The 13,032-nt window shown below is 40.9% G+C and overlaps 2 protein-coding genes across 5 annotated transcripts in view; both read right to left on the reverse strand.

Annotated features, from left to right (window-relative positions):
* LOC135982602 (centromere protein F-like) overlaps positions 1–13,032 on the reverse strand; it is a 402,988-nt gene that overhangs the window by 65,439 nt on the left and 324,517 nt on the right. The gene's annotated exons all lie outside the window — the stretch shown is intronic.
* PTPN14 (protein tyrosine phosphatase non-receptor type 14) overlaps positions 859–13,032 on the reverse strand; it is a 182,574-nt gene continuing 170,400 nt past the window's right edge. For all 4 annotated transcript variants that reach the window (XM_042850214.2, XM_005288723.4, XM_005288722.4 and 1 more), the window contains 2 exons: positions 11,581–11,744; positions 859–7,724 (listed from right to left, as the gene is read on the reverse strand). In XM_042850214.2, the coding sequence (XP_042706148.1) occupies positions 7,596–7,724; positions 11,581–11,744 (293 nt within the window). In that variant the 3' untranslated portion in view covers positions 859–7,595. The remainder of the gene's footprint in view (positions 7,725–11,580; positions 11,745–13,032) is intronic.

Below are 13,032 nucleotides of genomic sequence, written 5' to 3' on the forward strand. Positions count from 1 at the left end.
AGCTGGCAGAGCAGGCACGAGAAATCAGAGATGGTCATTATTGTGTAGCAGCACCCCACCTACCCCGTCTGGCTTCAGGCTAGCTGCTGCCTCAGTTTCCCCTCAGTTCCAGGGCTGATTATCTGCCTTCATTCTCCACCCTGTGTAAGCAGGCTTGTTTCTTCAGTCCAGGAAGGGCTAACCACACCAAGTTTTTCAAGTCCTTTCTGAAAGTCTACATGACAAAATTAAGTCTATGTAAGTTAATCAGCTTACAACCACCGCAGTAATTAAATTGCTTTTGCATATCCATACTACACTCCTTGTGTCAGTGGTGCATGTCCTCACCAGGAGCACTTGCATTGATTTAACTGTTGATGTAAGCAATACAGCATCTGCAGCTACATTGAGACTACGTCGACCTAAGAGGTGGAGCGAGCGTGTCGTATCAGTAGGAGCTACATTTTAGTGTAGATGCATAAAGTTAGATTGACGTAAGCTGCCTTAATTGACAGAAAAATCCACAAAGTGGCACACACAATGCAGGCTGACACTCCACCTCTCCTCTCCGCTGTTCTTGACTGTAAGCACGAGACGATTAGACTAATCCTGTGTAACCACTTCCAGGAACTGCTACAGTACCTCTCTTTGATAGCGCTTTCTCACCATAACTGGAATGATGTTGACAACTACTACCAATGTTTATAATCCTACCCCAAGCAGCAGAGTCAGGGAAGGAAGAAGAGTAGAAAATTCTATGAAGTCCACTAAGGCCGTTGGTGTGCCAACCTAAGAAACATTGGAGGGGCTTAAATACTGCAGTGAAGGGTGCAAGTTTAAAACCTTAAGCTAGACAGGAAGAAAAACAAGTGAATTTCCTTCAGGGGGAAAAAAAAGTTTATTGCATACTATGAATACAAAGGATAGACAATCTTTTACAAAAAAGAGCTTAGTGAGTCATGAGTCTCACATCCGAAAAGGCATATAGGAAACTATTTACACAAAGGCAGTGAAAGATGTAAAAAAGTTATTGCAGTCATCTAATGCTGAATAGTTCTTTTTATAAAGAGAAGAGAAACAGTGCAAAAATACTGTCAAAAGTAATCAGTTTTATACACAAGATAAAACTGATAAGCATAAGCTTATGTACTGATATGAATAATATACATTAAAATATAAAATAGCATGCATAGTTTTTTTTTAAAGACTTTCAATAGTATAAAATGAGTATGCCATTCATCTTGAATTAAAAGGGGTGGGGGTGTGGAAATTGACCTCAATTGTCTACAAAATGTATACATACTATGAGGCTGAGAAATTGTTAAATCATTGTCTTGGACTTAACTGTAATGTACAGAGTTACAGAACAAATACAAAAGCAAGCATTGAAATACTGAAGTAAAATAGAACGTCCAGTGATGTAAAACTAATTTAACATGTTACGTAACATATGTCCCACACAATTATACATGTGTAAACTTTTTTTCCTTTGAAAAATATCAACAGTAAGATACTTTACTAGTGGGGAAAATGTCTTCTATAAGGCACAACCTCAACAGGCCAATTATCCCATTAACAAAATGCTTCTAGTTTTGTTGATTTGTTTTAAAAAATAGCAGCAAGAGAATGGATCTTTGCAAGCAAAACTGCAGTTATTAAATTCCAACCAATTCCTCTCCATTTCACTCAGGCACCAGTCCTCCTGAGCTGCTTAGGACTCTTACCTGTATAAGGAGTGCTGACCTGAGGCTCTAGATAGGTGAATATTGACATTAAAATAAATTGCAAATTTTAAAGAATTTATTTGTTTTTAGAAATGTTAGTTTTATTTCCACTATTTCGAAATGGTGCTGGGATTGTTCGATTAGGGCTGCTGGTATATTGCTAAATTTCCATTTGCTGCCAAGGTGCACAGTCCTGCATTTCTTGTGCCTGTAAAGCGCACGAGAGTTGATATGCATCAGATGCAGAAAGGCTGTCCTTTGTATACAATGAAATACTGATCAACTGGCAAATGCATGGATAGGCTGGGGAATTTCATAGTGGTTTCAGGTAGAGCATGTTATGGTTTTATTTGCTGGAAGAATTGGATGAATATAAATATATTTTTGACACACACATTGTCTGTCTGGTAAATAACAGTTGACATTAAAACAAAAGTTAAACAAAACTTCCTAAAAGAATTTACCCTAAAGCCTCTGGTTTCTAAGTCCAGAATGTTTTTAATTCTATAAATACAGAATGATACTTGGAGCTGGGACAACAGATAAATAAGCCACAGCTAATGGGGCAGAAGTGTCCTTCAGTGAATTTGGTTTAATTGTCTGTACTGCATTAGTAATGTGAGCAGGTGAAATTAGTGAAAGAATAACCAGTCTGCTATCCTCTCAATCCAAAACAAATCAAACAACATCTGACCACTGTTAACATACCACCTACAATACAAAGTTACATCAGATTTAGTATGAAAGCCTCAAGACTATATTCCACTAACTCTGAAACCCCATTCAGTGCTTAGGGACCTTGCCAGTGCCCAAGGGGATGCAACTCAATTTCCAGCCCACTAGAGAGCATTGTATCAGACTGTGAAGCTGGGTATTCCTGCATGCAGAGTCTCGCCCTGCCCTGCCCTACTTGTGCCTGGTCACATGCCCATCAACCATTTATATGCATGGCAAAATGGCCCCAAATTCTGCAGCCGGTACCTTCAAATCATCAGAGGAAACCCTCATGTTTAGGGTTTCTGCAGAGACAGCAGCCAGCTGCTGGCATGGCGTGTTGTGGCAGGTCAGTTGAGGCAGCCAGGGACAGAGCAGATGAGCCTCAGGCACTGGGCAGAGCTCCATCCCTTCTGCACCGCAAAGTGTGGTGGAATGCAAACTTCAGAACTCCATAAGTTCTGATCAAACTATTTATAAGTGAATTCTAAATTTAGCAAAGCCATTTTCCCCATCCCTGACCTATATATAGTTAAGAGCATGAACTCTACCCATGAGCTGGGGACTTGGGTACTATGGAATTTGGGGTCAATGTTAACTATTAGCAGTTCAACGTGTTCAATATTAAACCACAAAAGTTATGGCTGTTAAACAGTAACATTTTATCTAGAGAAAAAAAAATGAATGCAGGCTTATTGATCTACTTAAAATTCCCTTTTATGAAGTAGATGAAGGAGCATAAGACATTCACAGGGATATAACCTGGGTGAGTGTGTCAGATAGAAACTGGCAAGAGTTGGAAGAAGTCTATTTGGAGTTAGTTTTCAGAACTGCTTCAAGTAACTGTGCAGTTCAATTTGTGGGAGTTGGTGCTTTAAAAGTGGTTTCTTGTGAACTACCCATTGCCCATGCTTTGATGTGAATACAGCATGAAAACCACAAATATAACTAGAGTTTTCATTCTCCTTTTCCTTTTAAAAGACCCAGATGCTAAAACTGTAGGAGAGAAATGAAAAGATACTGTTCCTTTAAGTCCCATGCTTTCATTTCTACTGTAACAAATGAAATTGGATAGAAAATGCTTATTCCTGTCCTTCCCTTAAGATGAAGAAAATATGTTCCAAAGAACCTGGGTGTGATAAAGCTGCAGTCCTTCAGCATTGGAATATTCCATTTTTCCTCTACAATATGGAGTAGATTCACCTCTCTCAACTGTAAAACCCTGGCATGATGAAGTTACCGTTACAAATGGGACTAGAGAGGAAGCTCTGGAGACATACACCATTTCAGTTCATCTAAGATACTAGCTGATCTAGTCAAGATAAAATCTAGCAGGAAAAATACACTGAAGTCAGACAAAAGGAAAGTCTAAAATGACCAAGCTTTCAATAAAAGGGAAAGAGTGAGTCACCTTAAACTCCAGCTACCATTTTAGTAGCCGACTGAAAGTGGTTGTTATGTGACCATCTATCTGGCTCATTAATAGGCACCTATTGCTAATGTTGAAAGGCTTTTGGTGCCATTTTGTAATTATTATTATTTTTTTTAAAGAAACCTGTAATGTGCCTTTGTACTACAAAAAGCCACGTAACGACAATGGTGCTGAATTTTCTTCCTTTTTAACACAGCTATTTATGCTCTCTCATAACTTTTTTTCCTGTGCTTACAGAAGATCCAAAGAAGCAGTAGTCATATACATTTCCGCCAAGATACCTGACTAAGACGACCTAGGAACAATTATTTTCCCTTCTGATTTTCTACCTATCAAATCCAAATGGAGCAATGGAACTTGACAGCGCTGAGTTCAAACTTAATTCATCATTAGGAAATTATTCAAAAAGCTATAACGAGATAACTAATTTAATACACTTTGCTTCAAGGTTTATTCCTTGGCCTGATTCCCAGATATAAAGCATCTCTGTGCAATTACCATGCAGATGCCACTGAAAAGACTTTAAATGGTTGCTGCTAATTTAACAAGAGAGATGTTGGCACTGGCAGAAGGCATTAGAGGAAAACTAAAGATGACTGAAAATCAGCTGATTCTTAAACATAATATCAAGATAGTTTAACTAGGTCTATTTTTTTTTCCTAACCATCCTTTGGTGGCTTGAAACTGAAACCTGTCTTTTCTTTTCTCACCATTATGCCTTCACCCTAGTATGTTACTGTAAATGCCAAGCTACCAGCTTAAGCAACATCTGTAAGGCACTCACACCCAGAGCCTCAAAGGTATTTATTTAGGTGCCTAATGGGAGTTAAGTATCTAAAATACCTTTGAGGATCTGGTCTGAGTGTCCTCAACTCCCAACTGAAGTTGAGGGCACTCAGAATCTTGTAGGAGTGAGCCTTTAACCATTTGTTTAAAACAATTATGTGGCCTTTGCAAACAGCTTTAATCAGAACAAACAAGAGCTTACATTTGGCTGCCAAAGTCCGGAAGACAAGTTCTGAAAATGCAGCAGCTGGGGGTGACCATACTGAGTGCAATGTTTCACCCTAATCCTGGCTCTCCTATAAAGTTGATACACTGCAGGCTCTGCTTGCTGGACTACAGGGGGTGTTTCCAGATTAGGGGTTAGGCAGCATGGCTCTAAACCCACCTACAGTTATTATGTACCCATCCAGTTTAGATTGTTTCTAGAGTAAGATAGGTGGAAGCTATATAATGGGTCATGGCTAGCCAGGATAAAGCAAATAAAACACAGATGACAGCAGTAAATGTGTCCTTTTGGGAGGAGGGAGGGAGATTTGGCCCTGATTTATACATTGTATAAGCTCAGTCAGGTAATAGCAACGGCCCGAGCAGACTTTTTAAAGTTAAGCTTCCTTTTTTCTGCTCAAAACTAACAGAAAATTGCCCCATCTAAAGTACTGCCAAGTGACTATACCAGACTCAAAATGCTCTTCCATCCATTTCTTTCACAAGTGTTGTAATAGCGGGTCACTAGCATACATTTAAAGCAAACCCTTGACTGAAACCACATTTATGCATGGATTCTTTAATGTTTTCTGGTATTTCAAGCAAAGCCTGCTTGGGCCTTGCAGAGTGATGTACACAAGTGGACTCCTGCCCCTGGCTTCTGGGGGTTGCCGTGGGGGTGCATCATGAAGACTGCACTACAAGATCAGGGCTGTCAGTCATATGGGGCTAAAATTGAGAGCTGATGAAAGCAAATGCAGTTCCACTGAGCTCAGTACATTACACTGGATTTTAATTTGACCCATTGTACCAAGTTTTCTAAGATATGGTGGCTTTGGTTTTTTACGAGTCAGCACCACCCAGCTATACTGTTAATTACATTTTTTTTTTTTTAAAGTACAGCAGCTATCACTTTTGGACAAAGTGATCCACAGTGAACATGTGGCTTCAGTGAAATAAATTAATGATCTAGAGGAGGGAACTTGCACAAAGGATGTGGAACAGTCAGCCAGTCTCAAGGGAAGGCAGAGGGAAAAGAGAGGAAAGTGATGGTCTGGTGGTTAAGGTTCTGGCCTGGGATTTAGAGCCACGAATGGAACCCATGTCTCCTGCCACAGACTTCATGTGTGACCTTGGGTAAGTCGCTTAAGGTAGCTGTACCTCACCTCCCCACTTGTATAATGGGGATAACAACACTTCCTTTCTCTCCCCATCTGTCTGTCTTGTCTATTCAGATTGTAAACATTTCGGGGCAGGGATTTTCTCTCCTTATGTGATGTAGCAGACTGGGGCTTTCAGGGGCTACTGGCATATAAATAAAAGGAAAGAAAGGATACAAAGAGACCTGGGATAAAAATGGTAACCTGAGTGGGCAAATGGCCTCTGCAATTTAATGCAGGGGGCCAGGTGGGGGGAATGAAAGCTAAGAAATAAAGCTTGCCAGTGCCAGAAGGGCTGGGGTATGATATGGTCAAACTGCGAGACATGGACTGGGAAAGAATCTGAGGGCAGGAGCAGTCTGTAAGCGAAAAACTTCAGTTCACTATTTTGGCAGCAGCCAGGATAGTAAACAGAACACAGGGATATCGGTCAGAGAGCACAGATCACGGGCACTGCACGAAGGGCTAGAAAGTAAACCATCTAAGTGACTGAGAACGATTTGTGCAGAAAACAAAACTCTGCGATTGGAGATGAGATGTCTCGACCTTAATGACATTCCTTGCCTGAATAAGGTGAGTGGGATTTGGCCTTATGACAACAATGAAAGGGTTAGTCATTTGTGAGAACATAATGTCTGACTTCTATTTTCAGGGCTGCAATTGGCTGACATTTTTCTATTGCTCAATCCAAAGCCCACTAAGGTTGATGGAAAGACTCCCACTGACTACAATGTGGTTGGGTTCAGGGCCCTAGCCAGAGTATTACAGCTCCTTATCTAGGAAGGGATCAAAGGCTGGTGGATATTAACAAAGGTGTAATATGGCTTCTTGTCAAGTACTAAGCTGCAATGGTAATTCTTGCCAAATTTTGAACATCTGAGGTCTCTGTACACCTGATTATAGTGGCGTTGGAACAATTTTTATAGTGGGGGTGCGGAGAACCATTGAACAAAACTGTAAACCCTGTATATGATGGAAACTACTTCAAGCCAAGGGGTAATGCCACATACCCAGCTTTCCTGCCTGAAATACCCTACTGCTTACTTTGTAATGCTTCCATCCATCCATTCATTTATGGATGCATGTTTTGGGTTCTCTGCATTGTATCTTCTCTATATTTATCATCAGATTTGGCCCATTTACAGAGTCTTAACTGGCTTTTAGCAGGTCTTGTTTTCATGGTGAAAGCCACAAAATTGGCTCTAAAATGTTCTTACTGGAAAAAAGCCATTCCCTGAAGACCTGTTCGTTTCATAAACCATATAACAGAATACAGGTCAACAGAACTCCCCTGGAGAGGATCACCTTCCCTATGGACACTTGGCAACGCAGATCAGTTATGTCAATTCAAACCTCACCACAAGTTTTACAAGTTCAAGAAATTCAGAAGTTATTCCATGAAAAATAAATTACCTTGTACAAAATAATTTGTGGTACTCTCTACGGAAGAACAAGGACTCCTTACTTTTGAGGCAACTTGAGCACGTGCAATATTTGCACACCATGATAAAAGACACGTTTGTCAAAGGAATGTGTCTGTCTTGCCAATAAGGTTCAGTTCAATCCACAATACTGCGTCTGGGATCGCTAAGGAGATTAAATGAGTCTAGAGTTTTGTAGGAACTGGATGAGCACACGATAGACAAATTTGTACTGAGCGATGGTCTGAATCATGAACATTCTCTGCTCCCGTAGGTGTCTCAGCATCACCGGAACATCCACTTTCTGGAAAGTGAAGGTGACAAAGATGTGAGGCTGTGTGTTAATCAAACCCAACATCACCAAAACCCTCCTTTGACTAAGTGTAAGGAAAGAACAAAGATAACTCATTTATAGTTTTGGCCTTACCTTCCACATTATAGCAAGGAATATATACATATATATTATACACACTATGAAATGATACCAAGGTTCCAATCCTGCTTCCACTGAAGTCAGTGGTAATTTTAACATTAACTTCAATAGGTTTAACACTGAACACCTGGTGTCTTCCAGCTATGTATTACTGTTACCTCATATGGTACCACTGATTGAGTGTGTAGTGAAAGGTTATTCATGAAACTGAGCAATCTCTTAAAATCCTACCTGGTGGCTTCTTGTTAAATATAGTCACACTCAGCTTGTCCAAAATTAACTAATTGTGTCATGTTACCTAACAAGTCATATGCTGGGAAAATGGAGAATTTAAATAATCAAAATTTAATTTCTTGGGTCAACTCCCCTCTGCCATCCACTGTGCATGCAGGCATGGAAGCCATTTGCACTGTGATTCATGGTCAATTTTACTTATAGAGGAAGGACATTAAGGTTCTACAAATCACGGGAAGCAACCAAGAGTCCAAACAACATTGGGTCCCTGGCCGGAACAGAAGGATTGGCAAATATATCATGACAGTATGATGCAGTTATTGCTCCCTCTTTTCAGGCCACTCAGTTCCTTGCCAAAAAAGAGGAAAGTCACTGGCAATGTCCACAAGACACAGAAACCCGACACTTGACAGAGAAGCTCTGACCTTCTTTAATTATCAAAGCCAGGACATGAACCAGATTATGTGAAACACAGAGAGGCTTGCAAGATGAAGCATTAGAATTCACTGGAAAATATATGAAGTATTAGCATTTTATTGCCTGCATTGAGAGAGCAAAAGAAGAAAAAACATAGGTAACTTGTTAGAACAGGTATGTGAGGAGTAGTTCAAAAATCATTGAGCTATTGCGCTCAAAACTATCAAGGCCCAAACTGAGGTACCAAAGTACTATTCATGCAGGAAACTTAAAGCACTGAGAAATTCATTCATTTGGTGTAAATAATTCTTTCCATAACCTTAGGTTCATTATTTCTGATGTAAACTATTTTCATTAACAAGGGGGGGGGAGCATCAAAATTGGGTGGAATGTGGATGATTTAGGGAATAAAACTAGCAAGAACCCTCAAGAAGATAACAGCCAAGAGGTTTGCATTCAACCTCCACATTACTATGGACCCTGTTCCAGGTTCCTGGAACAACAGCTGTGTGTTGTTTCTTACATGCCAAAAGAGGAAAACCCATGACTCTCTATAGCAATGCTATACTATACTTTTCATTCCAGAAGCACAAGTTGGAACAAACTAAAAATCTTTTGGCTGAAGTCAGCAGCATTATGAGAATGAGGTCAGGGCAAAGGGACAGGGATATAATTGGTTCAGCCTTTAGCCATCAGAGGCAATCTGTGTTAGGAAACTAGTGTGGTTTCCATGCATTATGGGAATTGTTTCTAGAAAGTGTTTCACTTTCTCATATACATTTCTGTGTATTTACGTAAAACGACGGAGGCCCCTAGTTTTAATTAAATAAGCCCAAACTGACATGATCACCAATGTTCCCTTTAAATGTTGTGTGTGTTTGTTTTGTACTGAGCAGGTTACAAACTCCACTGGACACTATATTTTTGTCCTTAGGCAAGCTTACACTTGAAGTGAGGGATGTGTATGGGAGGTTTGTGCGGGTGTGTGGAGGGGGGCCATGCGTGTGGTGAGAGGTGTGCAAAGAGGGTGTTGTGTGCGTGCATGGGTGCACATGTGAGTACACTGCAGAGCCCAATCAGGCCCCTCACCTAAGCTCCTGCACAAGGGGCACCCCAGAGCTGCCACCGCCTCCTCCCAGCCAGTGTGTCCCTGAGATCAGAGGCGCTTCCACTCTCACAGCAGCACGCCTGCACAAGTTCTGTCATGGGTGGGGTGGGGTGGGGCGGGGTGAGCAGAACAGGTTCTTAAAGGACTACACCACATCCCTGCTGGAGCCACCACAGAGAAGATGAGAGCGGCGGTGCCTGTCCTGCACCATATATACAAGACTGCTGCACGGCTGTGCAGTTCACAGGCAACGCCGGTGATCACAACTTTTAAAGTAGAGCCATATTTATGCCATTCCACAAATGAGCTGTTACAGGAGACGGGATGTCAGTTTTGGTTAGATGTATTCCTGGAGGTTTCATCACATGACAATCCTGGAGGGTTGGCAACCCTAACCAGAGAGTAGTTATAGATGGCACATAAATACCAAGAAGGGTAGAAATTGTGATGAGGATTTTCATTTTATTTTCAAATCTGTGTAGATGAGAGCATAAGCTCCTGTTTTGGGTTTACACTGCTAAACCACAGAATGCCTCAGCATGGAATGTGATGGTTAGAAAAGCAATTAGGTCATGTTGAGCCAAGCCATGTCAGAACTTGCCTGAACGACGACAAGACCAAAAAAAAAAAAAAAGGGGGGGGGGGGGGGGACGACGGGACGACGACAGCAAACCAGTTTGGGCCTGCACAACCTAAGTTTCAGTCTCAGCATTTGACAGTTTGTTGATTTCTATTGGGCCAATAACATCTGGTGATCAGTCACTTTCTGTGTCATCACCACATGGGTCAGGCTTTGATTCATCTCAGAGCTATTTTGTGTGTGTGTGTAACACTAAGCACACATCTAACGTCTATATTTATAGTCAGCCTTACAAGGATGTACAACAGGCCAGCCCCGACCTATCTCAGGAGAGCTTAGTTAACCACTTTATTCCAGGAATGGGGGAATCTTTGGATTCAAAACCCACCACAGTGTATCTGTCAACAAGAGATTAATAATGCTTTGTAAAGGTGATATTTAGTAAGATACAGAATTAAAACAATTACTAGCTTTGCCTTCCACACTACAAACATCTTTCTCACGTAAGGGGCATTGCGGCAAGGATCACTGGTTCACGTTAGAGTGCCAGGTTAGTGCTAGATTCAGGTATACTGGGATCTGACTATGCTGATTGCTATCGTACAGGTGTGGGCAAACTACGGCCCGCAGGCTGGATCCGGCACAAGGGATTAAAGTTTTCCAGCAGTTCACTCGATGAAGGAAGCCCCTTCATTTCAATAGCTGTTTTCCTGAGGTTGGCATTGTACACCAACATCATATTTTTCTTCAGGACGTAGTGTTTTTGCTGCACTGTTCCCCAATGACAAAGAACACAGCAGAACAACAAGTAGTTACATACTGTAACTTTTATGTTGTTGATAGTCTAACAGAGTGCCAGCCTGTGTAATAGGTCTCATAATACTGGCTGTGACCCATCAACCTTTTTTTCCTGTTATTTTTGAGTCACAGCTGAGCTTTGTTCCAGTCTAGAAGCCAGAGAGAGAGAGAGAGAGAGAGAGAGAGAGGACACTGAAGATAGAAGCTAGAGAACTAAATCAATAGTCCAAACCGGTTTGGAAGCCAGCACACTTTTCCAGCGGCTCTCAATCTGCTCTTTTACACAGTTCTGTCTCCAGATTGATTAATTAAGACAGGTACAGACCCATCTTAATTTAGATCGTAAACTCTTTGGGGCAAGTGTCCTATCTCAGCAGTGCTTTATTAAAATAATAAAAATAAAAACAATACCTACAAAATTGTCAAGGTACATATGGCAGCTAGTGTCAAATCTCTGCTCACTGTGTCTGGGTACACTAATGCAATGAGATGGATGATATTTTATGACTAGTTTGCCCCAACACAGATGTAGTAAATTACTCAATGGACCAGCTAAGGGAAAAGAATTATTAAGGGGGAAGTTTACTTACTTCGTTATGTTCCAAGCAGCCAATCATCAGTTCTGTTAGGATAACCACCCCTGTCCTCCCTACACCTGCACTGCAGTGAACCACGATCGGCGGGTTGCAATTGTTGCTAGCATCCAACACGCTGTTGGTATGGCGACGTACCGACTGTATCTCCTCCAAATAGGCTGTAAGATAAAATGCAAATTATGCTGTAAAATCCTATATGGCTTCACATAAAAGTTGAAAAATTTATGAGAAAGTCAGTTTTCTTTTTAAGTGACAATAATTTACAGTTCCTACAAGACACTAATTATTTGGCCACTGTGTACTGAACAGCACTGAATCCAGCGAGTACCAGCTGGGTGTCAATTATTACTTGGGAGTTTGGTCCCTTAAATTAAATAGTTCTTTTTTAAAAATTAAATTCTGTTTTCCCCTCTGCAAATCCCTAGCTCCCCAAAGCAGATGATTCTAGACATTACTTACAGCAATTCCTGCTATTAACAGGCTGGGATCAAAAACAACAGCTAAGTCCCCTTGAAACTACCGCCTGCCAGAGCCAGTAGCGGATGGGAAGTGAGCATCCATCTGCCCTTTTCTTTCCTTCCCTTGTAGAATGAGTGAGAATGTCAACCACGTCTCTACTTTTTTTTGTTTGTTTTTCAGCAGGTATTAGGACTTTTTTTTTGGACACAGTTCTCTGTGGCTTTCCTGTAATCACGACTGTAAAGTGTAAGGATCTCTGAGAGTCCTCTCGTCTAGCTCTAATGCTCTCCAAAATAGTGGCTTTTTGCTTATTAAAGTATAAACATTTCAGATATCCTAGTGCTCAGCTGGTTGGGTAAACACAATGCAAACCAGGACACTCAGGTTCTGACCTGGGTATGGGCCTCTCCCAAGGTTATTCCATCAGGAATTGTTTGAACCGCAGAAATGAAGTCTCTGGGCCTAATTCACCATTATACTGCACCCTGTGCAGTCCTTCTCACCTGTGCAAGCAAAATCAGAAAGGTGGCATTTTACACCTGTTTTGCACAAATGGAAGTGATTCCATTAGGTGTACAGCAGTGGAGAATCATGACCTCCATGTCCAGCTGTATCTATGAACAGCTAGGTTTCAATTTTTACAGCTTCCCAATTGCTGCGGTTGAATGTTGGAAGACTGTCCTTTTAAAAATAAATAAATAAATAAAAAGCTTGGAAATACAATGAGAAACAGGAATAGCCCAACTTAAAGTGGTGGGTGAAAACTCCATTACTAACCCATAATACCCTGAGTCACTTCCTTGGCAAAGCTGAAAATTCTATTTGCATATTCCTCCCTCCAGTTGTAAAGTTAAATAAAACGGGTATGCATTCCTTAGGGTCATTATGGTAGCCTTACTATTACTGGCATATTAAGTGTTTATTAGTCATAAAGTAGTAAGGAACAGTACTGAATTAATAGAAGTCAATACAATGGTTGAGAATGTT

This window comes from Chrysemys picta, chromosome 3 (genome assembly GCF_011386835.1).
Source record: "Chrysemys picta bellii isolate R12L10 chromosome 3, ASM1138683v2, whole genome shotgun sequence".
Taxonomy (NCBI): Eukaryota; Metazoa; Chordata; order Testudines; family Emydidae; genus Chrysemys; species Chrysemys picta.